Source organism: Acipenser ruthenus, chromosome 2, assembly GCF_902713425.1.
Source record: "Acipenser ruthenus chromosome 2, fAciRut3.2 maternal haplotype, whole genome shotgun sequence".
NCBI classification, from domain to species: domain Eukaryota; kingdom Metazoa; phylum Chordata; class Actinopteri; order Acipenseriformes; family Acipenseridae; genus Acipenser; species Acipenser ruthenus.
This window is the reverse complement of record NC_081190.1, coordinates 127,501-154,616: the sequence shown is the minus strand read 5'-3', so window position 1 is coordinate 154,616 and position 27,116 is coordinate 127,501. Positions and strand designations below refer to the sequence as shown.

The 27,116-nt window shown below is 46.0% G+C and overlaps 2 protein-coding genes across 3 annotated transcripts in view; one reads left to right on the top strand and one right to left on the bottom strand.

The window, feature by feature from the left end:
• Positions 1 to 1,672: 1,672 nt before the first annotated feature.
• Positions 1,673 to 27,116, bottom strand: part of LOC117404086 (ATP-dependent RNA helicase DQX1) — a 26,941-nt gene continuing 1,497 nt past the window's right edge. Inside the window, exons 1-12 of one of the 2 annotated variants that reach the window (XM_058985673.1) lie at positions 20,510 to 20,833; positions 17,124 to 17,448; positions 15,461 to 15,654; positions 14,744 to 15,125; positions 12,042 to 12,293; positions 9,777 to 9,876; positions 9,041 to 9,199; positions 8,163 to 8,354; positions 7,649 to 7,774; positions 7,303 to 7,493; positions 6,769 to 6,959; positions 1,673 to 6,199 (exon numbers count right to left, since the gene is read on the bottom strand). In XM_058985673.1, the coding sequence (XP_058841656.1) occupies positions 5,980 to 6,199; positions 6,769 to 6,959; positions 7,303 to 7,493; positions 7,649 to 7,774; positions 8,163 to 8,354; positions 9,041 to 9,199; positions 9,777 to 9,876; positions 12,042 to 12,293; positions 14,744 to 15,125; positions 15,461 to 15,654; positions 17,124 to 17,417 (2,301 nt within the window). In that variant the 5' untranslated portion in view covers positions 17,418 to 17,448; positions 20,510 to 20,833 and the 3' untranslated portion in view covers positions 1,673 to 5,979. Of the gene's footprint in view, positions 6,200 to 6,768; positions 6,960 to 7,302; positions 7,494 to 7,648; positions 7,775 to 8,162; positions 8,355 to 9,040; positions 9,200 to 9,776; positions 9,877 to 12,041; positions 12,294 to 14,743; positions 15,126 to 15,460; positions 15,655 to 17,123; positions 17,449 to 20,509; positions 20,834 to 27,116 lie in introns of those variants that run through there. The other variant, XM_058985680.1, reaches the window with a different exon arrangement.
• The window catches only part of LOC117966150 (oxytocin-neurophysin 1-like), a 3,338-nt gene continuing 3,182 nt past the window's right edge, over positions 26,961 to 27,116 (top strand). Inside the window, exon 1 of the mRNA XM_058985686.1 lies at positions 26,961 to 27,116. This exon is cut by the window's right edge and continues 71 nt beyond it. Coding sequence (XP_058841669.1) covers positions 27,071 to 27,116 — 46 coding nt within the window. The 5' untranslated portion in view covers positions 26,961 to 27,070.

The following is a 27,116-nucleotide window of genomic DNA, read 5'->3' as shown; positions in this document are numbered from 1 at the left end:
ACACAATAAAGCACATTTATTTTAAAGGAATATTACAAAATCACATTAAGAACAAAGCTAGACAGACAATGTTTTATCAAGTTTTAATCCCTTTATTTTTTTTTTTAACAGAAGGAAATACAGCCCCAGTGGAGGAGAGCCTGTTGTGCAGCTGATTTTGTAAAAGTTCTCCAGCAGCCCGTCTTGTGGCTAAATCGGTCTGCACAATTCTATGCATTATGATTAAAAAAACACACACAACACTCACACATTCAACAGCTCAACAGAAAGGAAATATCGCTGTACTAACCTCTTTGCTGAAGCACCCCTAGATTGAAACTATTTGGATATACTGTACCGTAGCAGTCTGCTGCATCATGCCACATGCTAGTGAGATAACACATGCGCACAACACACATATATAAAACACATATATGCAAAAAAAGACTGTATCAAATAAATACCAGTACTGAGCTATATTGTAATTTTCCAACATGTGGAATATATTTGACTAATGATTCAATGGAATCAACCAAAATTACACATTTCTCAAATTAAAAATTTATTTCCAAAAAAAATAAAATAATGAAGTGTCACAATTATTGGCACCTTTGTTTCAGTACTTTGTGCACCCTCCCCTTGCAAGGATAACGGCACGGAGTCTTTATCTATAATGTTTAATTAGACTGGAGAACACATTGGGAGGGATCTTAGACCATTCCTCCATACAGAATCTTTCCAGATCCTTGATATCCTTCAGTCTGCGCTTATGGACTGCCCTCTTCAATTGAAACCACAGGTTTTCAATGGGGTGCACGTCCAGAGACTGAGATGGCCATTGCAAAATGTTGATTTTGTGGTCAATTAACCATTTCTTTGTGGATTTTGATGTGTGCTTGGGGTCATTGTCTTGCTTGAAGATCCACTTGCGGCCAAGTTTCAGGTTTTTGGGTAAAATGTCCTGGTACTGGGTAGAGTTCATGATGCCGTTGACCTTAACAAGGGCCCCAGGACCAGTGGAAGCAAAAGAGCCCCATAACATCAAAGATCCACCACCATTTTTTACAGTAGGTATGAGGTTCTTTTCTGCACACGCATCCTTCTTTCGACGCCAAACCCACCGCTGGCGTGCTTAGCCAAAGAGATGCCGTTTAGCAAACTCCAGGCGCTTACGTTTGTTGGTTGCTCTCAATAAAGGCTTTTTTCTAGCAACCCTTCCAAATAGCCTATTGGCATGAAGGTGGTGTCTAATTGTAGATTTGGAGACTTGGTGACCCCAAGATGCAACCAAGTTCTGTAATTCTCCAACTGTGGCCCTTGGATTTCCCTTTGCCTCCCTAACCATCCGCCTCACTGTGCGTGGGGGCAAGACACACTTGCATCCTCTACCAGGCAAGTTTACCACTGTTCCAGTGGTTTTGAACTTCTTAATTACTGCCCTAATAGTGGTAAGTGGTATATTTAGTTTTTTAGCTATTGTTTTGTACCCATTGCCTGATTTATGAAGGTCAACAACCATTTGTCTGTTTTCATTTGTGAGTTCTTTGCCTTTCCACATGGTGATGGATGACAAATGGATTTCATATGCATCTTACCTCATTATTATACCCCAGTGAAACAGGAAGCCATGGAAGGCCACAATACAGTTCCTTAAGACTGAGATGAACTTAAAGAAGTAGATTGTTAATGCAGATTTAATTTTGTTTGATTTTATTTATAAGAATTCTGACACCTATCTTTTTGAGAACAGTTAGAAGTGTCCAATTGCATTCAATAACAGCAGAACATCAATCTCCAAGATCCATCAAGGAACACAGAAATCGTCATCACAGAAGCGATTCACAAAAAACTAACATCCCAACTCCCAGACTACTACCTGCTGTGCAGAAAACCACGAAGAAACAAAATGAGGTTTAACAAACAGGAAAAAGCATTTCAACATTACTATCAATTATAAAAATAACAATACTAATATTATTTAAAAAAACAAAATGGCAAAACCAATAAAATTGCACTGGATTTTATTTTCAGTTTCTCTCGTTGATGCAATTATGCAATTTGTCCAGCGTTTCACTTGAGAAGTGAGAACTCCCGTCTGCAGAGCGGCTCACAGCGTTTCACTTGAGAAGTGAGAACTCCCGTCTGCAGAGCGGCTCACAGCGTTTCACTTGAGAAGTGAGAACTCCCGTCTGCAGAGCGGCTCACAGCGTTTCACTTGAGAAGTGAGAACTCCCGTCTGCAGAGCGGCTCACAGCGCTTCACTTGAGAAGTGAGAACTCCCGTCTGCAGAGCGGCTCACAGCGCTTCACTTGAGAAGTGAGAACTCCCGTCTGCAGAGCGGCTCACAGCGCTTCACTTGAGAAGTGAGAACTCCCGTCTGCAGAGCGGCTCACAGCGTTTCACTTGAGAAGTGAGAACTCCCGTCTGCAGAGCGGCTCACAGCGTTTCACTTGAGAAGTGAGAACTCCCGTCTGCAAAGCGGCTCACAGCGTTTCACTTGAGAAGTGAGAACTCCCGTCTGCAAAGCGGCTCACAGCGTTTCACTTGAGAAGTGAGAACTCCCGTCTGCAAAGCGGCTCACAGCGTTTCACTTGAGAAGTGAGAACTCCCGTCTGCAGAGCGGCTCACAGCGTTTCACTTGAGAAGTGAGAACTCCCGTCTGCAGAGCGGCTCACAGCGTTTCACTTGAGAAGTGAGAACTCCCGTCTGCAGAGCGGCTCGCAGCGTTTCACTTGAGAAGTGAGAACTCCCGTCTGCAGAGCGGCTCGCAGCGTTTCACTTGAGAAGTGAGAACTCCCGTCTGCAGAGCGGCTCACAGCGTTTCACTTGAGAAGTGAGAACTCCCGTCTGCAGAGCGGCTCACAGCGCTTCACTTGAGAAGTGAGAACTCCCGTCTGCAGAGCGGCTCACAGCGCTTCACTTGAGAAGTGAGAACTCCCGTCTGCAGAGCGGCTCACAGCGCTTCACTTGAGAAGTGAGAACTCCCGTCTGCAGAGCGGCTCACAGCGTTTCACTTGAGAAGTGAGAACTCCCGTCTGCAGAGCGGCTCACAGCGTTTCACTTGAGAAGTGAGAACTCCCGTCTGCAAAGCGGCTCACAGCGTTTCACTTGAGAAGTGAGAACTCCCGTCTGCAGAGCGGCTCACAGCGCTTCACTTGAGAAGTGAGAACTCCCGTCTGCAGAGCGGCTCACAGCGCTTCACTTGAGAAGTGAGAACTCCCGTCTGCAGAGCGGCTCACAGCGTTTCACTTGAGAAGTGAGAACTCCCGTCTGCAGAGCGGCTCACAGTGGGCTGAGGAGGTTTGAAATTGACAGCCCTGTAATAAACTGTGGTCCACCCTTAGGGCTCAGTTCTTGATATCCAAGCACAGAAAAGAGACTCTGGATGAATTACACAGGCTCGGTGTCATGAGGACCAGGCTTTATTATGCTAAAGGTCACCTCTACCGAGAGCCAGCTGCCTAAAACAAGTCTCTGACACAGAAACAGAGGCATTTCCACTGGAGCAGGCTTCATAATACCTGTTCCATCAAATCTGATATAAACAGAATTTTAAAAGCCTTTCCCCTCTGTGCCTCATCACTAAGAATCACACTGTGTCGCAGCATATCTTAGACCACACTGCCTTCCAGTCCTTCAGCTCTAACCACTGAGCCACACTGCCTCCATTCCAGTCTCTCAGCTTTAACCACTGAACCACACTGCCTCCATTCCAGTCTCTCAGCTCTAACCAATAGCACACTGCCTCCCAGTCCCATTGCTTTATGGACTCTAGGTAGAACAGATTTGGACACATCATGTTTTTTTCCTTTCACAACATATTTACAATACTATAAATTAATATATAGCATTACAGAGCAGAATTAATTATCCATGATCATAAATAGAATAGGCAAATTATATTACAGGTACCATATGTCATTGTATGTACATTAATAATGGGTCATAAATATTATACATACATACAACTTTCCCTCTACAGTAAGGAAAGAAAGATTGTTGCATATCTAGTCTGTGTTTATTGTAATTTCTTAGTAAAAGCTGTACTTTGTTTCTAACAGTATCCAGAGACTCCATGTTTCAACATCTGAAAATCATTGCGCTGACCGGACTGTTTGTCCCAGGGAAGGAGATCATCTCTAGATGACCCAGGTCTCTGGTCTGTTCGGTCTCACAGTATTACACTTCATGACCCCTGCAGTCTTGGACAGAAGACTTGAGAACCCCAGATGGCATGTCATTCAGAGGGAGAGTGAATCTCAGGGGTTCTGTGCATTTTGCACTCGACACTGCACTCATATATGAAACCATTTGCAGCAGCACTGTACAGGTGTAATGTATTTTAAGGGTAACTGATTACACATGTACAGTTGTAGTCAGTTGATAAGAAACCATCATGTGAAATGAATAGCACACACAGACATGCAATTACAATGATTTTTCCATGTACCTACAGCCGTAATTATATTGTAATGCCTGAATTTAATGACATAGGATTTCGATATTTATAAAATAAGATATTTTTAAATATCTTTGTAAACTTCAGCCTCAAATATTCTTTACATGCTATATTGTATTCACCATGTGTTCAAAGTTTAAACTCAAACACAGACCAGCAGATTCATAAAATATACCTGGTTAAATGCAAGGCTGGTTTAACCCTGTAATGTACAATCTTTTAGAGGAAAATGTAATATTAAATATACCTGTTATGAAATAATAAGAATCATTAAAAAGGTGATCTGCCCGTAGCATCAAGTGCCTTGTGATCATGGTTTGTTACAATGTTTTGTTGCACCAATGCTGGGAATTACTAGGTGACTTTGTTTACAATTCATTAACCTTGAAATAATACTTCAGCTCAAATCATAAAACTCCTCTCAGACAATCAGAAGTGCAGATTCTAGAAGACTGTCGATGTGTCTCCTGCTCTGAAAACAGTCTGACAGAACACACTAGAACAGTCTTTTACCAGTTTATGAAAAGAGGGCTGAAACATTTTTTATAAAATGATGGAATAATGAGCAGCTCTTTGAACTTCTGATGATTTCTGCCTCTAAGAACTGTTGACTTTATTTGTGAATTCAAAACAGAAACTCATCTGCTCTTAGCAGTTCACTAAACTCATAAGCGCTGTTTGTTGGTAAAGAACAAGCTCATAAATGTGAGCCACACCTCTATAGAAAGGCACTCTCTGCACGACGGCTTCCAGACAGGTCTCTATATACTCTTGCTGAGGCCGTGGATAAATGAACTTGCCCTGCATATGGAGAAGGATACACACTGTAATGAAAAGCACAGCGAGCATGGCTCTAACTTCACAGAGCCTTTATAGGACTTCAGAGCCAGTTTATTCATTGGACTCCAGACTGAAACTCCTGTCTCTGGATTAGCTCAGCCAAGCCCAGACTCCAGCCAACGCAGCCTGCTAAGGGAGGACAAGATACTCCATATCATACCAAGGATATAAACCACAGCGTTCTAGCAGGTCCTGTGAAGACACTTGCTGTGCTCAAAGCCAATCAGGTTCAATGGTAGGCTCCAAAGCATATGAAATTCAGAAGGGAGTGGCACACCATGTTAGACCATCTCAAAGCAAAGAGCTGCAAGGCATTTTCTTCCTGTGCACCTAAGCTTTGGAATTAATTTCCAAGGGGCTGAAGTCCACAACAAAAACTGGAGTGTGGATGGTGTTACTGACAGGATTCCAAGCTGAGACAGGAAAATGTTGTAGTTTTTTTCTTTTTACCTTTCCAGCTTTAGTTTAGCTGACTCGTCCCAGGGTGCCCTTTTTAAAGGGTTGTATAGACAGACAGTCAGGGGGGACAGAATATTCCCACTGCTGCATACAGCATTCATTTTGATTGAGCTGAAATCCCTGCTGAGGGTCCGCCAGACAGACAGGTAGGAAGTGTGGAGTACAGCAGCTCAGGGTCAGCCTTCCACAAAGCAGTGCAGATTCCTCCCAGCATGGCAGGGCTGTGTGTAATCCCTCTGGTCCTACTGCAGCACACAGAGCTCCTGGCTCTCCTGGTGCAGGTGGTCCTTGGGCAGCTTGGCCCCCGCACTCTCCACTTGACCACCTTCCCCCTGCTCTTCCTCCTCCTCTCCTCGCTGGGGGTCCGGGAGAAACAGTTTGTGACGCAGCTCCATCAGCAGGTCTCGCCCCTCACTGGCGGGTAGGTTACCCAGGTAGTACTGTGGGGCTAGCTCCACCAGCCTGGAGAAACAGGAGGCGTACTGCATCAGCTTACAGAGGTACAACTACATACAGACAATTAAACGAGCGAGAGAGAGAGGGAGAGAGAGAGAGCAAGAGAGAGAGAGAGAGAGAGAGAGAGAGAGAGAGAGAGAGAGAGAGAGAGCGCGAGAGAGAGAGAGAGGGAGAGAGAGAGAGAGAGAGCCCCACCCACACTCTAGGGTTGGACAAAAGGAAATGATTATGGTTGCACCTATTCCGAAATGCCATATCAACAACAGGTAGATACCAATTCTGATTACCGGTGCATTCCTAGTAATAACAGTCAGGGCTGTATCTCACACACACACTATTTCACACACACACACTGTATCTCACATTCAGAGCTGTATCTCACACACACACACACACTATTTCACACACACACACTGTATCTCACATTCAGGGCTGTATCTCACACACACACTATTTCACACACACACACTGTATCTCACATTCAGGGCTGTATCTCACACACACACACACTATTTCACACACACACACTGTATCTCACATTCGGGGCTGTATCTCACACACATACTGTATCTCACATTTGGGGCTGTATCTCGGAGACCACACTGATGCAGTTGTTCTGGGAGATGGTGAACTCGTGGTACAGCACCCAGCAGGGGGGGCGTGGCAGAGGCTTGCGGGACAGGTACCCTGAGAAGGGGTGCAGGTGAGCCACGTGCTTGTGAGTCAGGAGCAGGTAGTTTCCAGAACCATCCACATCACGAGCCACCTTCCAGAGAGACCAGAGAGAAGTGTTAAAACAGGACATCCGTTAGGGTCTGACACGGGTGTGCACATACTGATTTTTAGTAATTCAAGTGTAATTAAATGCAATAAAACCTCTTAAACTCTTCATTTACATAACAGAAAAATTAGCGTGGCGAAGCTTTCCAGCTTAAATCATTCGGTACTTAAATATAGAGTCGAGGGTAAATGAGGGACAGGGAGCTTTTCTTGTGTTGAAATGAACACATTTTAAAACAGGTTTGTTTCTGTTTCATTTAAAGCCTGCCGTTAAAGAGAGTATCTGCACACCCCTCCTCTCCCCCTCCCCCCTGGAGCCCGACCCCTACCCTGAGGAAGTAGCCCGAGATGAGCGCTCTCTTGATGTTGTGGATGTTGTCCTCAGTCCCGAAGCTAGGGGGCGAGACTGGCAGCTCGATGCGGTGCATGATCTCCAGCAGCTCAGAGCGGATCACGTCAGCGCGCTTCAGAGCAGAATGGCTCACAAAGTTCTTTCTGCACCAGCCCTCGTCCTCGTTATCTGCAACACAAGCACCCCTCATTTTAAAAGAACACTGGGCTGGCTATACTTCATATTTATTTTTCATGTTCTATACCATCTCAGTGTGTTTGATTGGATTTTGTCTTGCATGTTGTTAGTATTGACTCTCCCTCCCTCCCCGATTCTGCACTCACGCTGTTTGAATGCGTTGTACAGGTTGATGAGCGTGAAGTGATCCCCGTCAGAGTGCAGCAGGACTCTGCGTCGAGTAGCGGCCGCTTCCTCCGAGTGCTGAGGGGGGGTCACAAAACACGGCGAGGCTGGAGAGAGAGAGAGGTTAGGAAGAGACCTTCCCGTCAGCATCTCCAGGCCTGGTTTCAGAACTATCTTCATTTAAGTATGTTATTTTAAATCATCCTTTTCCAGGATATCAATCAGGTCCATGTTAAATACACTGTTCCTCCCCTGCAGCTGCATGAACAACTCCTAATAGTAAACTTACAGACTTCAAGATGGACTTATTTTTTCTGTGATGAGAGCAGATTTACCAGGGGGTGCTGATTGCTCACATTCCTGGTTCCTGGAGCGAGTGTCTAAACCTGCATCTGAAGCTAATAATGCCTGGATTGACAGGAAGTGTGTACCCGCCACATGGCATGTGTATGGATGCAGTGCAGTGCAGCGCAGGAGTGCATGGAGAGAGTGTACCTGTCAGCATGGCAGCCACAGTGAGCATCTCGCTGACACAGTCGAACTCGCAGGATGCGATGAGCGCCTTGGCCAGCTGGGGGTCAAGCGGGAACTCAGACATGATGATTCCAACTTCGGAGAGATTACCATCGTCGTCCAGCGCAGCCAGGTAATCCAGGTCTTCCAGGGCCTGCATCAGAGCTTCCGGCGCTACGGAGGGGGGAGGAGACGCAGAGAAGAGAGTCTCACACTGTTTCCAATGTAATGAACCTCTACACCTCTCCTGAAAATCTTTAAAATATCATTTTACTGTACTGCAGGGATGGAAAGAAGACCCCCATTGCATAACAGTTTGATCCATTCCTGGTTTTACTATGGGTTTAAAAAGACACATCTGAGCTTGTTACCTATACACTAGGACTTATCAAGCTTGTATCAAAACCTGGACTGGGTGAAACTGCTATGCAACAGGGCTTATTCCCATCCCTGTACTAGCAGCTCTGTGCTTAACCACACCCCTATGGGAGCCCTTATTCTCCATGCTAGATCACAATCACAGTGTGAGTGAGAGATAGAACAGGGCACAGAGTACGGTGGATGTGTGAGCACTCTCTCTGTAATGAAAATACCACTTAACTAAGACAGCGGTATTAAGAAGCCTATTAGGAACCTGTATCTATATTCTATCGGTCCATCAGATCATTGCATGCAGTATGTTCACTCAATAAATGCTTCGACAAACTCGTGAAAGTGCAACGTGTAGCCTTGGATTCCTGTCTGTGAATTAACACAGCGTGATTGCTGAAACCTTGGAGTTGGTCCTTTTATGTTTCCTACTCAACAACATACAGTTCCAGCTGCCCTTTATAAGCTGGCTAGCCTCACAGCGCCCTCACCTGGCCTGTCCAGGAACTTGCACTGGCCCATGTCAGCGATGTCCAGGCGTTTCAGCAGCAGCACCAGCTGACTCAGGTTCTCCTCCGACACTCGAGGAGCGGAGAAATCTGGCATGTCTGAGTCGTGGAAACTCTGCTGGTACAGCCGGAAACACAGCCCTGCACAAACACACACATCATGAACAACACAGCCCTGCGCTAACACACACACACACACACAGACAGGACCATTAAACACACACATCATGAACAACACAGCCCTGCACAAACACACACATCATAAACAACACAGCCCTGCGCTAACACACACACACACAGACAGGACCATTAAATACACACGTCATGAACAACACAGCCCTGCGCTAACACACACACACAGACAGGACCATTAAACACACACATCATGAACAACACAGCCCTGCGCTAACACACACACACACACACACACACACACACAGACAGGACCATTAAATACACACGTCATGAACAACACAGCCCTGCGCTAACACACACACCATAAACAACAGAGCCCTGCGCTAACACACACATCATAAACAGAGCCCTGCGCTAACACACACACACACACACACACACACAGACAGGACCATTAAACACACACATCATGAACAACACAGCCCTGCGCTAACACACACACACACAGACAGGACTAAACGCTGTCCTTGTCAAGCTTCATACCAATTCAAGAAGCAGTCTCATCCACTTCACTGAATCTTACCAGCACTACTGCTGTTCACCCTCTGTCTCCGCAGCTCCGCTTGACTCTTGCTGATTGTTCGAAACACCTGCGAGTCCGCTCTGATTCGAGGGTTGTAAACCTGTGGGCGAGAAGCAGCGAGGACAGCTGAGTGATGCAGCTTTAATGCAATGAAATAACACACACTGAGGTGAGAAGCTACTCTGTCATCTGCACCACAAAACCTGAACTCAAACCATTCCAATAGGAATCTGAGAGCAAAGATCAAACATTTCACGGGAGTCGAATTTAAAGTGATAGTGAACAGGCGCTAGGTGTACAACGAAACACCTACAAACACAAACACTTACCTGACATGACCCGACAACCAGGGTTCAAAACTGATTTATGAACAAGGACAACCGTGAAAAAAGCATGAAAATAAGAGAAATGGGTTTTGTTGTAATCATAAGAACATAAGAAAGTTTCAACACAAGAGGAGGCCATTCAGCCCATCTTGCTTGTTTGGTTGTTAGTAGCTTATTAATCCCTCCAGGCTGTTCAGTAACTCTTCACGAGGACATACCATCTCAGATCAGGACAGGTTTAAGTGCATCATGCAGGTCAAACTCACCAATACATTTCTGTACAGATTTAATCAACAGAAATAAAATAAAACCCAGAGGTTACGTACGAAACGGTAAACACACATGGCGACTGCCGCTGAAAACATCGAAGATGAAGTCCAAGACCCAATTCATTTTAGAGAACAGGGTCCACAGCCCTACATTTCTGAACCGCCGGAGAGGCAGCAGGATCCCACTGATCAACAGAGGCAGCGACTAAATGGGGATCGACAAGAAAAACAGTGGTGGACCATTCAAAACCTGTGCGGATCAGCTACAGTGCATGGGGAGCGTAATCTCCAAAACTGTAATGTGCTTGATTACCAATAATATACGCTTCAGTATCTATACTCTGTAAATAGTTTATATTAGTTTAGCAATTGTCTGTTATGGCCTATAATACCAATTTTTGTCATATTTTGTCTGTGATCACAGGCCACAGACTGTCACAGAACAGCAGACCCCTGACAGTGACCCTGTGAAATCTTTTCATGGACAATCAATTACAAACATTACAGTAATATACAGCAGACACAGGATTGATAAGATGGCATTATATAAAGCAGATAAGACAACTTCAGCAATGAATCTGGAAAAATTAACGTTTCTTTACTCAGCACTACGTCAGTGGTACACATTTACTGATGCAGTAAAGTTGGGATGGTTGTTTGTAATCCAGACATACAGTATGGTAATGCCAGAACAACTATTTACACGTGTTGCATCCTGGTGATGCACACACAATAATTAAAGGCTCTATATCATTTTAAAAGTGAGTGCTGATGTTATGAACAGAAGTTTCTGTCAAAAATAGTAATGAAACTGAAATACTGTAACTTACTGACTCATTAGGTAAGAAAGAAATTAAGAAACACAGACAACCCACAGCTCACAAAACGACTTCCTGGGCGTTCAATAGCAGTTGCTTTGTCCCTGCCTGAATCAGCTTTTCTGATAACCTTGATCTAAAAAATTCCATCATAACTTCTTATATCGTAATCCCTTTGATACTTGACCCCTTTTCAATCCACTCTTTTCCACATGATCACTGCAGGTAGTCTGATCCATTTTCATCACTGTATACTCTACTCAATACGCACTTTCACAACAGCCTTGACTTGACAAGACGAGTTGTATTTTTCAAATCTTATTTTCATTAAAAAAAACAACAAAAAAAACAACCTTGCCTTGTATTTGGGCTAATACAGGTATATATATATGTACCTGTGTGTGGGTGTGGGTGGGGGTGGGGGTGGGGGTGGGTCTGTGTGTGTGGGTCTGTGTGGGGGTGTGGGGGTGTGGGGGTGGGGGGGTGGGTGTGTGTGTGTGTGTGTGTGTGTGTGGGGGTGTGGGTGGGTGTGGGTGGGTGTCTGTGTGTGTGGGTGTGTGGGTGTGTGTCTGTGTGTCTGTGTGTGTGTGTGTGTGTGGGTGTCTGTGTGTGTGTGTGTGTGTGGGTGTGGGGGTGGGGGTGTGGGTGTGTGTGGGTTTGTGTGGGTGTCTGTGTGTGTGTGTGTGTGTGGGTGTGGGGGTGGGGGTGTGGGTGTGTGTGGGTGTGTGTCTGTGTCTGTGTCTGTGGGTGTGGGTGTGGGTGTGGGTGTGGGTGTGTGTGTGTGGGTGTGTGTTCATGGTGGTTTCCTATAAAACCTCAACAATATATTTATTAAAAAAAAAACAGACTCACGGTTTTGAGCTGGATGCCGGTGTCGATGACGTAGCGGATGTGTGGCAGTGAGAAGGAGGACTCCCCCAGCGCGTCTGTGAGCACCACTCTGCGCCGACACCCCCCCGGCACTGCCCTCTCCCCCAGCGGCTCATACACCCTCTGCACGGCTGAGCCCAGCCCTGAGTGGAGAGGCAAGGGGACCAGCTCTCCCAGCTGAGAACTCAGAGCTACACTCTCCTTCTGGATCAGAGCACAGCACAGCTCTATCTCCTGAAGACACAGAGAGAGAGAGAGAGAGAGAAAGGAAAGAGTTAGCACATTCACTGCCAAGCCCAGCCCTGAGTGGAGAGGCAGGTGGACCAGGTGTGTCAGTCGAGGGCTAAGGGCTGATCTCCTGCAGACACAGAGAAAGAGAGCGAGAGCCGTTAGCACGTTCACTGGACTGCTGAACCCAGCCCAACAAGACACAGAACCATTCAGAACCATGCAAACTCCATTTAAACAAAATGTACAGAATGGAAAATAAAATATTCTTCAGATGTGTATGCTGTATATAAATGTTCTTAAATTCTCTTTGGGCAATTCAGAACCCACTTGATTCTTAAACTTAGATACAGTAGAAAGGGGTGGTATGTCTCCATGTCAGTCAGTTCTAAAATTCCAACGAGATGAACAACCATCACTATCAAACGAGTGAGTTAGGGTGGGTGTCATGAACTGCCTGCCCGCCTGCCTGCTCTCTCACTCACCCTTGGAACAGGACTGCAGACCAGCTGGCAGGCAGGGAGCTTTACTCTTAAAGGGGAGGACTGGGCACCCTTAAAGGCACAGTGCCCTTAGAACACACATTGCAGGAATGCAGCATATGGTTAGATATTTTCTGATAACGTATTCTTAATCACAAACCTCTTTTACAACAGTGGACAAAGGAGATAGTGTTTGTAAATTACTATGTGATCTTTGTATTTGTATCCTATGACTCTAATTTCTAATCATGAGACCACACGGCCTCCCAATCTCTCAGCTCTAATCATGAGACCACACTGCCTCTCCATTTCTCAGCTCTTACCACTAAACCACACTGCCTAACCTAGAGCTCTACCTAACCCTAGAGCACACTGCTTCCCTCAGCTCTAACCCTAGAGCACACTGCCTCCCTCAGCTCTAACCCTAGAGCACACTGCCTCCCTCCCAGTCCCTCAGCTCTAGAGCACACTGCCTCCCTCCCAATCCCTCAGCTCTAGAGCACACTGCTTCCCTCCCAGTCCCTCAGCTCTAGAGCACACTGCCTCCCTCCCAGTCCCTCAGCTCTAGAGCACACTGCCTCCCTCCCAGTCCCTCAGCTCTAGAGCACACTGCCCCCCTCCCAGTCCCTCAGCTCTAGAGCACACTGCCCCCCTCCCAGTCCCTCAGCTCTAGAGCACACTGCTTCCCTCCAAGTCCCTCAGCTCTAGAGCACACTGCCTCCCTCCCAGTCCCTCAGCTCTAGAGCACACTGCCTCCCTCCCAGTCCCTCAGCTCTAGAGCACACTGCCTCCCTCCCAGTCCCTCAGCTCTAGAGCACACTGCCTCCCTCCCAGTCCCTCAGCTCTAGACCACACTGCCTCCCTCCCAGTCCCTGCACTCAGTAGTTTCTAGGATGTAAAGGGTAAAGGAGAGGACGGCAGCTGAGCAGCACCGCAGACAGCTGGCCCTGCTGGGTGACTCTTCACATGTCACCGCTCTTCTCACAAACAGCACTGCATTCATTTCACATTACTGATGGTTAGCACATGTCCAAAACGGCAGAAGCTGTATGTAACACAGCTTACAAAACGTTGTACTTCTGTTTCCCTTACCATTGCATAGCTGTTTTAAAGCTCTGGTTTTAATGTTTGCAACGCATTGTATTACTAGTACAGTATCCGGTGAAAAGTTTTTGTTTGATTATTAGTTGCTTGTGGTATAAAATCAAACATAGTGTGCATCACTGTATTTAAAGAGTTTGTGTTTACTTGTATGTATCTCTTGACTACAGATTTCTCTTGCATTAAAACAACATTACAAATAACTTGCACGTCACCTCTAGACCACGCTGTTCATAAGAAATAACAGGTTCTCAAATGATCAGAAGGGTCTACACCAGTTAAGTCTCACAATCCTGATTCACTGAAGTGCCAAGGCTGTGATTTGGGTTTGGTTTTTATTCTTGTCACCACATCAACCAGCACACACAAAGGTCCAAATGTTACAGCTAATCAGTTTTTAACCCCTGAAGAGCAAGCTCTGAAACACCACTGTGCTGTATGTATTTGAATTATATACTTACACTATATACTCCTAAATGTACTTGAACATTAAAAAAAAGCTGGCTAGATTCACAGACATGCACATTTTTATTTTCAGAAAGAACACACTCAATAAAGTGAAGCCAGTGATTAAATTAAAAATGTCAAAGTAGTCTGAAGTTGTTCTTAATTTGTTTTACATTTTAGAAAAAAAAAAAAAAAAAAAAGACTGTGCCAATGATGATTTGGAGTACTGTAGCTCTGACAATCATGCCCTGTGTTTTTACTCAACAGCACTTCACCAGGATAAAACATGTATAATATTTAAGAGTGTGTGTACGAAAGGCAGAGATGTTTCATGACTCACTATTGGCAGATGATCCTGTCAGCTGCCTGTTGCTATAAAGCGCTAATCACAAAGTGTCCTCCCTCCCACACACTCTGCTACCGTACCTGCGAGCTGGGCAGGAAGACAAGCACGTCTCCAGGCTCTGCCTTGCGGTGAATGTCCAGGACCATGTGACAGGCGGCAGAGTGTCGGTCCCGGGACTGTGGGTCGCGGTACACCGTTTCCAAGGCGACGGGTCTGTTCTGGGGCACGGTGACCAGCGGCACTGCCTCCCCAAAGAAGCGCTCCAGGCTGGGCTGCAGAGAAGGTGCCGTCACGACGACCACGCGCAGCTCCGCACGCTGCCGCCACACGTCCTTCAGCAGCCCCAGCAGCACGTCCGTGGGCACAGTGCGCTCCTGGATCTCATCGATCACGACAACACCGTACCGGTGAAGCAGCGGGTCCGACATCATCTCACTGAGCAGCACAGAGTCACTCACAAACCTGAACACACAGAGAGATAGGGGTTAGGGTTACAGAGGTACACACACACCGAACCGGTGAAGCAGCGGGTCCGACATCATCTCACTGAGCAGCACAGAGTCACTCACAAACCTGAACACACAGAGAGATAGGGGTTAGGGTTACAGGAGGTACACACACACACACACACACACACACACACACACACACACACACACACACACCCCGTACCGGTGAAGCAGGGGTTCCAGACAAGACTGGAACACACTGTACTGGGATCTCAACAGAACACAGAAGATTACACTGTGCATTGTACAGATTCAGCGTCTGCGAGGGCGAGGCAACTCCTACAGTACCTGAGCATGGTGTCTGAGTTGCAGCAGTCCTCATAAGGGACCCGGTACCCCACCTCCAGGCCCAGGTTCAGCTCCATCTCATCCGCCACCCGCAGCGCCAGGCCCATGGCAGCAAGGCTGTGAGGCTGAGTGCAGGCAACCAGACCGCTGGAAAACTGCAGTGAGAGGGCATACTCTGCACACCACTGCGGGATCTGAGGAGAGGAACACAGAGACACATCGTCATTCAGTGGAGCACTGGAGCACTGCGCAGAACAAGACTGAAACACACTGTCATTCACTGGAGCACTGCGCAGAACAAGACTGAAACACACTGTCATTCACTGGAGCACTGCCCAGAACAAGACTGAAACACACTGTCATTCACTGGAGCACTGCGCAGAACAAGACTGAAACACACTGTCATTCACCGGAGCACTGCCCAGAACAAGAATAAAACACACTGTCATTCACTGAAACACACTGTCATTCACTGGAACACTGCGCAGAACAAGAATGAAACATGAGGGCTGTAATGAAGGGTACATTTGGACCTTCAAAGGTTCGGAACACATTACCGAAGAAAGGTTCGAACCTTCGATGACACTCATTTGCATAATTTATTGGTGACATCACCATAGCTACTTGTTTATATTTGATTGGAAATTATTTTACTGATAATCCATATAAATGGAATAAAACATTCACATGTAGTTTAAAAGTATGTTATATAGAACAGTAATCATGTTTTTATAATTTAAATAAAAATACCCGTTGTTTATTTACACGTAATTGAGGCTGCTTGCGATCTCTATACAGTAAGCTTGCAGTGCAGCAGCACCAACTGCAGCGGACTGAGGCAAAACAAAGCTTTAACATCTCCGTTCCAAGCAGGTTATCAGCCACATTTTACTACTGCTAGAAATATTAATAATACTAATAATTATATGAACTTACGCTTGTCAAGTGACCCCGGAGATTGGTTATGCCTCCGTGATACGAGTTGCTCGCACAGTTTGCATTCAACTTTTTTTTTGGTTGTCTGGCCATTTAACAAAAAAATCCCAAAAAGCAGGGGGGTTTCGAGACATTTCAATACAGCTTACGCTCCATAACGCTTTGAGTCGAAAACAGGAATGAAATTAAAGGTTTGCCTCTGGATAACACGAGCTGGAGGAGGGAGGGGCAGACGGTGCTCAGTTTTCAAAATTAAAATTGTTAGTGTCATCGTATATTTTGTATGTTTCAAACATATTCAACCACAGCACTTCTCTTACACTGTCTTGTACACGAGGTATTCAGTATATATTTCACTGAAGCACTACAGCTGCTACAGGTACCGGTATATGGCTGTGAGAACAGACAAACTGCAGTAAAACAGGTTGATAATGGAAAGGCTGGAGTTTTCATCCCTGCCAGTTTAGGGTTAGGGTTAACTATGGTAAATGCATAGCACACCCATGAACAAAAAGCATGGGGGAAAAACTACAAGCTTTTGGTCCAGACCCTGCATTTGGATCTTCTAGAGTGAGCAGAGTGAGATCTGATGTCTGTTCTTAGTTCTGATGTGGGTCTCCTTTAGTACAGAGCGCTGCAGGGAGTACGCCACACGTCAGACGTGATGCGATTTCCTGTGAGGCGACACTTCCTCAGTGATGCAGTGCGCAGACTGTCCGTCCCTCACCTGTGTGCTCTTGCCGGCCCCCAGCTCCCCTGAGACGATGACCACCCCGCTGCTCTCCAGGCTCTCCAGGAACTCGTACTTGACGCTCCAGACTGGTAACTGCCTGCGCTCCTTCAGCAGCTCGTAGTAGCGCGAGGAGAAGGGCAGCCCATCGTAGGGGTTCAACTCCAGATCCCCCTCCCCTCCGCCCAGCCCCTCTCCCTCCTCGAGGTCTGGAGACAGCAAGGAGGACAGGGAGAGAGAGTCGAGGCCCTGGGTACCACTGGGGTCCTCCTCCAACACCGCCGCCTCCATCTCTGACAGTGCAGTCAGGGCAAGAGATCACCTGCCATGGGGGGTAACGGAAACAGGGCATCAGCCATCACAGAGATCACCAAATATCAACTGGATTAACAGACAGAGGAACGTGCTGAAGTTTCATAACTATAAACCATGAAGCCACGCTCTGCAAATCATTCCACAGGGATGGAAATAAGACTCCTATTGCACAGCAGTTTCACCCATTTCAGGTTTTGATACAAGCTTGATTAGCCCCAGTGTATAGGGAACTAGTCAGGTATGTCTTATTAAACTCATAGTAAAACCAGGATTGGATCAAACTGCTATGCAATGGGAGTCTTATTTGCATTCCTGTAATACAGGGGTCTCCAACCCTGGTCCTGGAGAGCCCCTATCCAGCAGGTTTTATAGGTGTCTTTACATCATCAGTGGCTAAAGATCTGGAACACCTGTTAATCTTGACTAATTAAGCCAATAATTGGTTCAATTAAGTAACAGAGAGATTGGCTGAAATGAAAACCAGCAGCCACAGTAGCTCTCCAGGACCAGGGTTGAAGACCCCTGCTGTAATAGGTCCCGACTGCCAGACGATTCCATTAGACATTTTCATGGAGAAATTATTTAATCATGAATCAAACTGTGTAACACCAAGCCTACTGATGACACCCTCAAATCCTCCTTCCCACTCACGCCCACAAACTCCCCTGAATTTCACCTGAGTGGCATGCAAGCCTACTGATGACACCCTCAAATCCTCCTTCCCACTCACTCCCACAAACTCCCCTGAATTTCACCTGAGTGGCATGCAAGCCTACTGATGACACCCTCAAATCCTCCTTCCCACTCACTCCCACAAACTCCCCTGAATTTCACCTGAGTGGCATGCAAGCCCTGGTACTGAGATCAAACCACACTTTCACTTTGGTCACCTTTTACATTAACCCTGGTACATTTGCACTGTAGTTATACAATGCATTTACCATGGTTTGCCATTCATGCTATACCATACCTCTCTAGACTGTACAGTGTTTACCTACTGTACCCTCCAGCACACTTTTCTATGCTTTTACTATGGTAAGCTTGTTTTAGTTGGGCAAGCCCCTCGATCAGGGCTTTCCAACCCTGGTCCTGGGGACTCAGGCTGGGGTGATGCCTAACTTCTCACTATCGATATATCGTTCTCCGAGAAAGCAGATGCATCGATGTATCGACATTATGAAAGTGTGTGCAAAACATAAATTAAAAACTCCTGCAGTACCAGATGTGGAGCTGTGGATTACTGTGTAACGTTGCCAGTGACATGTTTATCTGGACCAGCTGGGGATCAAAGCAAAATCCAAAGAAAAGCTGTAAATCCATAACAAGAGCAACAACCAACCAAGAGAAAAAACAAACAAACAATTTTAAAAGTTATCCCTGTCCACAGCAGTTCAGTGATAAGAGTGCTGTCCATGGCTTATATCTGAATTGTGCGAAGGAACGTGACAGTGTCCACATTTTGTTTTAAGCGATGACTGGCCCTTGCTTACAGTCTGCCCAGCATTACTGAATACCTGCTCGCTAGGGACCAACGCTGCCGGGATGCTTCATACGTCTGAACAAAGACATAGCGTTAGGAAGGATCTTGGTTGATTTCCTTCATTTTCACTACGGCGTAGTTCAGATGTGTTACCGGAGAATCCCAAACATCACTTTCTTTACTATCTAACAGTCTTACTTTAGAAAATCATTTCCAAACTTGCTCTGCTACTTTGAAGACTCCTGCCTGCACAGATGCAATGCCATCAGTAAACACTCACAGGGAGCGGCGCATGGGGAGAAGCTGAGCTCAATCGCATGCAGATTCAGAGAGTCACACCTGAGGGGAGCAGAGAAGCTCTGCTCTTAATGCAAAACAGAACTGCCCATTCCAAATTTAATAAAAAATAAAAACTTTCCTTTGCTTAAACCCTTTACACAAAAGCAATGCACAGGCTTGACTATCGCTAGCTGTCAAACGATAGGATGCATCGCCTCATCCTTACTGGGGACCCCCTGTGTCTTCTGCTTTTCATTCCAACTGAGCTCTCAATTACTTAACTAGACCCTTAAATTCATTTGCTTAATTAGACATTAAAAAGTGACAGCATTCAAGTTACTTCTAAAATGTTATCGCTAACTTGAAATCTGCAACTGTTAAAGAGCTGAAAACAAGTAATAAAAGTCTAATTAAGCACATGATCAGGTTTAGTTAAGTGATTGAGAGCTCGATTGGAATGAACACCAGAAGACACAGGGGTGGGAAGCCGTGCCCCAGATACTTATTTTAAATCCATCCGTGTATTGGGTGTGACATGCAGATACAAACAGAAGCCACGGAGGCCCTCTATTTGCAAGAACAATATTCCTGCCCGCTTCACCAGACCAGCTCTCTCTCCTATCCTATCCTATCCTATTCTATCCTATCCTATCCTATGCTTGGCCCCTGAACTGAATCCACCCAGTGTCGAGCTCTACAGGAAACACGCCTTCTTTATTTCTATCGATGCTCCATATCCGGTCACTTGCTCAGATTACGATCTGCAGCTCACACAACAGTATACACAACTCAGAAAACTCATTAACCTTTGTACCGACTGTACATTATTGAGCGGTTTACGGCCATTAAGAAGTACGTTTTATTTCAACAGTAATACAAAAAAATATTAAAATCGTTAATGATGTATCTCTCTCTATACATAATAATACTATATATAAATAATACTGTTACCAAAACATAACCAGACTAGTGTCACTCGAGCTAACACAGTACAGCCCTTCCTTTAGAGACGCAAATCGTCACGTACGCATTGTCAGCACTAGTGTGTATTTATCGGCCATTTATTTGCAGTTATCAGTAATAATTGAGGTTGTTGTTTTATTAAGAAAAGACATTTTCCAAATGCAAAAACTAAAGGCTACAATAGAGATACAGACAGTACTACTACGGGAGTGACCGGGTACCTGTCCCGGCTAGTAGTTCTGCCGACGACAAGCGCGATACACTATACCAAACACGAAAATAAGACGATACGACTAAAAAACATAAAACAAGAAAAACAGTATCATATTATAATGAAAGCACTCACCTGCTTCTCATTATATAGCGAACCGACGCTTGCCACGTCCTCACTGTCGTGTCACACAGAGGATATTGTGTGTGTATGTTTAGACACTTCGTCACAGGTCCCCCCAATGTCTTTATGTAATGTGACAGGGTTGCTGATGTGCCCCTGTGTCCTCGCCTCCCGAATCCCTGTTCTGAGTGTTATTATTCACCCGCAGTGTCTAGTAATCAATCTCTCGCTCCTCCACAAAATCACTCCAAAGCAGCAGCCATCTTTCCACAAACCACACCGGCGTCGACAGGTGGGGATTAAAGGGGAGGGGCCAGACGGGCTGGGTTTGTGTTGGCCGACGGAAAACAGACAGTAGGAAACAGCTGGTGGACTGTAGTTTGCTACAGTGTACATGACTGCCCTCGTTAGCTCTGTTCATTTCGAAATGACATGTTTCGTCTAAGAAAACTATAATATTTTTCAAATTTTCACCTGTTTCTATAGATATATACAGTTTTCTCCATATCTGTGAAAATGGCGATACACGTCTTTCATTTTCTGTAAATTTCTATAAATATCCATAGATTTCTATAGGGTTTTTTTAACCTTTTTTCTGAAAGGAGAAAAACATGTTCTTCAGAATCTAGACAGAGCTGTCAAAACTAGCATTACATTCTGAGGCTCATGAGGTTGCTCTGAGAGTTTTAGAAAGAGCACAGAAAGTGGGCTTGAACACGTCATAAAACCAATCACCTGATGCCTTGGATCTCTATCATTCACTCCTCGCTTCCTTCTCTTCTACACTCACTTCTGCCAAATCTTCTACTTCCACTCTATCATTCTGTCTTCCACTAACAATCCTCGTAAACTTTTTTCTACCTTCTCCTCCCTCCTTAGTCCTCCCCCCCTCTTCTACCCTCCTCCATCTCGGCTGATGACTTTGCCTCCTCCTTCTCATCCAAAATCGCAGATATCTGCAAACGCCTTCCCCACCCATACCCTGTTCTCTGCTCACTCCCTCCCCATCACCCTCTACAAACCCTACTATCCTACCCTCCTTCTCCTCCTTCTCGCCCCTCTCGGTCGCCGATCTTTGCTCCCTGCTCCAGAGCCATGAACCCACCATGTGTGCTCTGGACCCCCTCCCCACTCGCCTATTCCAGGCTGCTCTCTGGCCCTGCTCGTTGCCTAGTTCTCCTCCTACCTCTCTGAGCGCACATCCTGGCTTGGCTCACCCTCCACCTATTACTCTTTTTCGACAGGTGTCCCCCAAGGCTCAGTCCTGGGACCCCTCCTGTTTTCTCTCTACACCTGCTCCCTGGGTCCCCTCATCTCCTCCCATGGCTTCTCGTATCATTTCTATGCTGATGTCGTCCAGATCTTCCTCTCCTTTCCCTCCTCTGATGCTGACATTTCCTCCAGTATCTCTACCTGTCTCTCAGCCATCTCCTCCTGGATGCACTCGCATCATCTCAAACTCAACCTCTCCAAGTCAGACCTCCTCGTCTTCCCCCTCCGCTGATCTCTCTCTCGCTCTTCCGCCTCAATCCACCACCCTCTCCTCCTCCTCATCCACCAATAACATTGTGTCACCCGAGACCCCTCCCTCTCCTACTCTCAGCACATCACTACTCTGGCACGCTCCTGTCGCTTCTTCCTCAGTAACATACGCAGAATTCACCCCTTCCTCACCGACTACTCCACACAGCTGGTACTGTCCCTCCTTGATTACTGCAACTCCCTCCTGGCCGGCCTTCCTGCCTCTGCTACCCGTCCGCTACAGCTCATCCCAAACTCTGCTGCTCGCCCAGACTCTGTCTTTTCCCTTTCTCGTTTCTCCCATGCTACACCGGTGCTCCACTCCTCTCCCTATCGCTGCTTCCATCCAATTCACAACTCTTGTACTCACCTATTGTCTGTCTCTAGACTATCATTTCTCCCTACGCCCCCTCTCGTCCCCTCTGCTCCTCCACCTCCGGCAGACTAGCTGTACCCCCCCCCCCCCCCGCACCCCCGCCTCCAGAGCCCGTTCCTTCTCCTCCCTTGCTTCAGTGGTGGAACAACCTACCCATGGATATCAGGACTGCTCAGTCCCTGACCACCTTCCAACGCCTCGTCAAGACACACCTGCAGACAGCATCTGTAAACCTCACAACTCTCAACCACACTGGACTACATGGCACCAATTTGTACCAGTACTTGCATCAGCTTGTATCTGCACTGAACTGCCCCATACCTTGCCACATTCAACTACTGATCCTAACTATAACTACTTACTGTATCGTGTATTTGATTTTACTCTTACAGGTAACCGTACTCACCTCTTCTGTAATTGCTCTTATTTGAAATCATTATCATTCATTCATCATACTTACCGTGTTCTTACTGGACTTTACTCATATAAGCAAATATTTACTGTAAGTTTGAACTGCTCTTAGTCAAACTCACTCTTATAATTGATTGCATTTTTATTTTGCTCTTACTTGAATTTGATCTTATTGTACATAACTGCTTATCTGTATTCTGATATTCTGCAATGTGATATTTTGTAATGTGATACTTTGTGCTGTGATATTTTAATTGTAAGTCGTCCTGGATAAGGGCGTTTCCTTGACTGAGCTTCCCCAAACTGCAGCTAAGAGTATCTTCTATCCCTGCTGAACAGTCTTGTGGAAGAAGTGAATAACAATCCTCTGTGAATGTGTCTGGCAGCACTGTGTTTTGATGGTGCTTTAGTTATGTTCGGCTGAGAATGAGGTGTTGCGCAGTAATTACTTCAGCATGTGGTATTGTGCAGCACATGGCTCAGAGCTTAGTGTTAATGACACTATCTGGTGTAAGCTCATTTGAAATGTTTGTGGACAAACTCTATGGGCTTGTTTTTTATTTCCAGCAGTGATTTAGAGCAGCGGTGTGCAAAGCGGGGGGTGCAGAGAGTCGGTAAGGTGGCACGACTATGACTAATAGAACATTTTAAATAAATACATAATAAATACAGCTAATTAGTCCAAGTTCTTACCTTGCAAATGATCACTGTAGGTAAGGTGACCATATGGCTCCGTGTTCAGCGGGACAGTTTGGGACAGTTCAGGCTTTTCAACTCCCAACCCAATGCATTCTGGTACGTTTTACCTGTCAACCCAATGCATTCTGGTACGTTTTACCTGTCAACCCAATGCATTCTGGTACGTTTTACCTGTCTCGGGTACCATTCTTTCCTATAAGAGAAGCAGGACTACGCTTACCAGAATGCATTGGGTTGTGATTTGAAAAGCCTGAACTGTCCCGCTGAACACTGAGCCATATGGTCACCTTGACTCTAGGACATGTAGAATCTGAGAAATGATGTTTGAAGTGGCGAGTGTGTCAGTGAAACAGAGCCGAAATGCAGCTTCCATGCATGGGGCGACAACTGTTTAAAAAAAGCACTAATCTTAGTTATGATGCAGTGGTTATAAAGAAGGACGGCGCATGTCAAGAAATAGCAGAACAATTGGAAATTGATGGAACAAAACCACTTCAAAAAGGAATCTATTCTTATTTGGTCGCTAAAAAAGCCACATTACTTTCCTGGAAAGACTCCAAGCCACTTGCATTACCACTATGGGAGAATGTATTGTTGCAAACTAGTTCAACAAACTCAAACCAGTTCAGCAAACTCAAAACCAGCTCAGCAAACAAGTTCAGCAAACTAAAAACCAGCTCAGCAAACTGAAAACCAGTTCAGCAAACTCAAAACCAGTTCAGCAAACTAAAAACTAGCTCAGCAAACTCAAAACCAGCTCAGCAAACTCAAAACCAGTTCAGCAAACTCAAAACCAGCTAAGCAAACTCAAAACCAGTTCAGCAAACTCAAAACCAGTTCAGCAAACTCAAAACCAGTTCAGCAAACCAACCAGCTCAGCAAACTCAAAACCAGCTCAGCAAACTATTAATACACACACACACAGAGACCCCGAGCCTCCTATTAATACACACAGAGACCCCGAGCCTCCTATTAATACAGACAGAGACCCCGAGCCTCCTATTAATACACACAGAGACCCCAAGCCTCCTATTAATACACACAGAGACCCCGAGCCTCCTATTAATACACACAGAGACCCCGAGCCTCCTATTAATACACACAGAGACCCCGAGCCTCCTATTAATACACACAGAGACCCCGAGCCTGCTATTAATACACACAGAGACCCCGAGCCTCCTATTAATACACACAGAGACCCCGAGCCTCCTATTAATACACACAGAGACCCCGAGCTTCCTATTAATACACACAGAGACCCCAAGCCTCCTATTAATACACACAGAGACCCCGAGCTTCCTATTAATACACACAGAGACCCCGAGCCTCCTATTAATACACACAGAGACCCCGAGCCTCCTATTAAAACACACAGAGACCCCGAGCCTCCTATTAATACACACAGAGACCCCGAGCCTCCTATTAATACACACAGAGACCCCGAGCCTCCTATTAATACACACAGAGACCCCGAGCCTGCTATTAATACACACAGAGACCCCGAGCCTCCTATTAATACACACAGAGACCCCGAGCCTGCTATTAATACACACAGAGACCCAGAGCCTCCTATTAATACACACAGAGACCCCGAGCCTCCTATTAATACACACAGAGACCCCGTGCCTCCTATTAATACACACAGAGACCCCGACCCTCCTATTAATACACACAGAGACCCCGAGCTTCCTATTAATACACACAGAGACCCCGAGCCTCCTATTAATACACACAGAGACCCCGAGCTTCCTATTAATACACACAGAGACCCCGAGCCTCCTATTAATACACACAGAGACCCCGAGCTTCCTATTAATACACACAGAGACCCCGAGCCTCCTATTAATACACACAGAGACCCCGAGCCTCCTATTAATACACACAGAGACCCCGAGCCTCCTATTAATACACACAGAGACCCCGAGCCTCCTATTAATACACACAGAGACCCCGAGCTTCCTATTAATACACACAGAGACCCCCAGCTTCCTATTAATACACACAGAGACCCCGAGCCTCCTATTAATACACACAGAGACCCCGTGCCTCCTATTAATACACACAGAGACCCCAAGCCTCCTATTAATACACACAGAGACCCCCAGCTTCCTATTAATACACACAGAGACCCCGAGCCTCCTATTAATACACACAGAGACCCCGAGCCTCCTATTAATACACACAGAGACCCCGAGCCTCCTATTAATACACACAGAGACCCCGAGCCTCCTATTAATACACACAGAGACCCCGAGCTTCCTATTAATACACACAGAGACCCCGAGCTTCCTATTAATACACACAGAGACCCCGAGCCTCCTATTAATACACACAGAGACCCCGAGCCTCCTATTAATACACACAGAGACCCCGAGCCTCCTATTAATACACACAGAGACCCCGAGCTTCCTATTAATACACACAGAGACCCCGAGCTTCCTATTAATACACACAGAGACCCCGAGCTTCCTATTAATACACACAGAGACCCAGAGCCTCCTATTAATACACACAGAGACCCCGTGCCTCCTATTAATACACACAGAGACCCCGAGCTTCCTATTAATACACACAGAGACCCCCAGCTTCCTATTAATACACACAGAGACCCCGAGCCTCCTATTAATACACACAGAGACCCCGAGCCTCCTATTAATACACACAGAGACCCCGAGCCTCCTATTAATACACACAGAGACCCCGAGCCTCCTATTAATACACACAGAGACCCCGAGCCTCCTATTAATACACACAGAGACCCCGAGCCTCCTATTAATACACACAGAGACCCCGAGCCTCCTATTAATACACACAGAGACCCCGAGCCTCCTATTAATACACACAGAGACCCCGAGCCTCCTATTAATACACACAGAGACCCCGAGCCTCCTATTAATACACACAGAGACCCCGAGCCTCCTATTAATACACACAGAGACCCCGAGCTTCCTATTAATACACACAGAGACCCCGAGCCTCCTATTAATACACACAAATGTTTAATTTAAAATAATACACTATTATCAAATAAAAATAAACTTCTTGTACTTTATGACATTTTTTGAATAGCACCCCATACTAAAGCAGTGACACTGTTCACACTCAACACAGTCGCTCATAAGCAAACTGTTTATACAGCGCTGTTCAGTATTTAAATCTGCCCTTCTTTGACAGGCGCTCCGTGCTACGTGCTCACTTTGCATGGTCTCAATATTAGGACATTAGAGACGTCTCTGGGTGTGAATTTAAATGAGGCCTTGTCTCTCCATCAAGAGGTGACCTGGAGGGGCAGTCAAGATTAACTGGATAACTTTGGTCTAAATGGCATTAATGCACAGGCACAGCAAAACCTGCACACTGTAATCACTCCACAGAAACCCACAGTCATTTCATTATCAGACATCCTGCAACTGTCCTGCGCTACCTGTTTGTGTTTCAATAAATGATCATTATTTTAAGTGGGCGCGAGTGAGTCATCAGCGCTATGAAAGGGGAGCGGACTCGGAGCGAGGGCAGGGAAGTGCGAGTTTGAGCTGAGAACATTCAGACCCCACACAGCAGGAGCCATGCCTGGTGCTTCCATTGCCTGCTTCCTGTGCCTGCTCGCTGTCT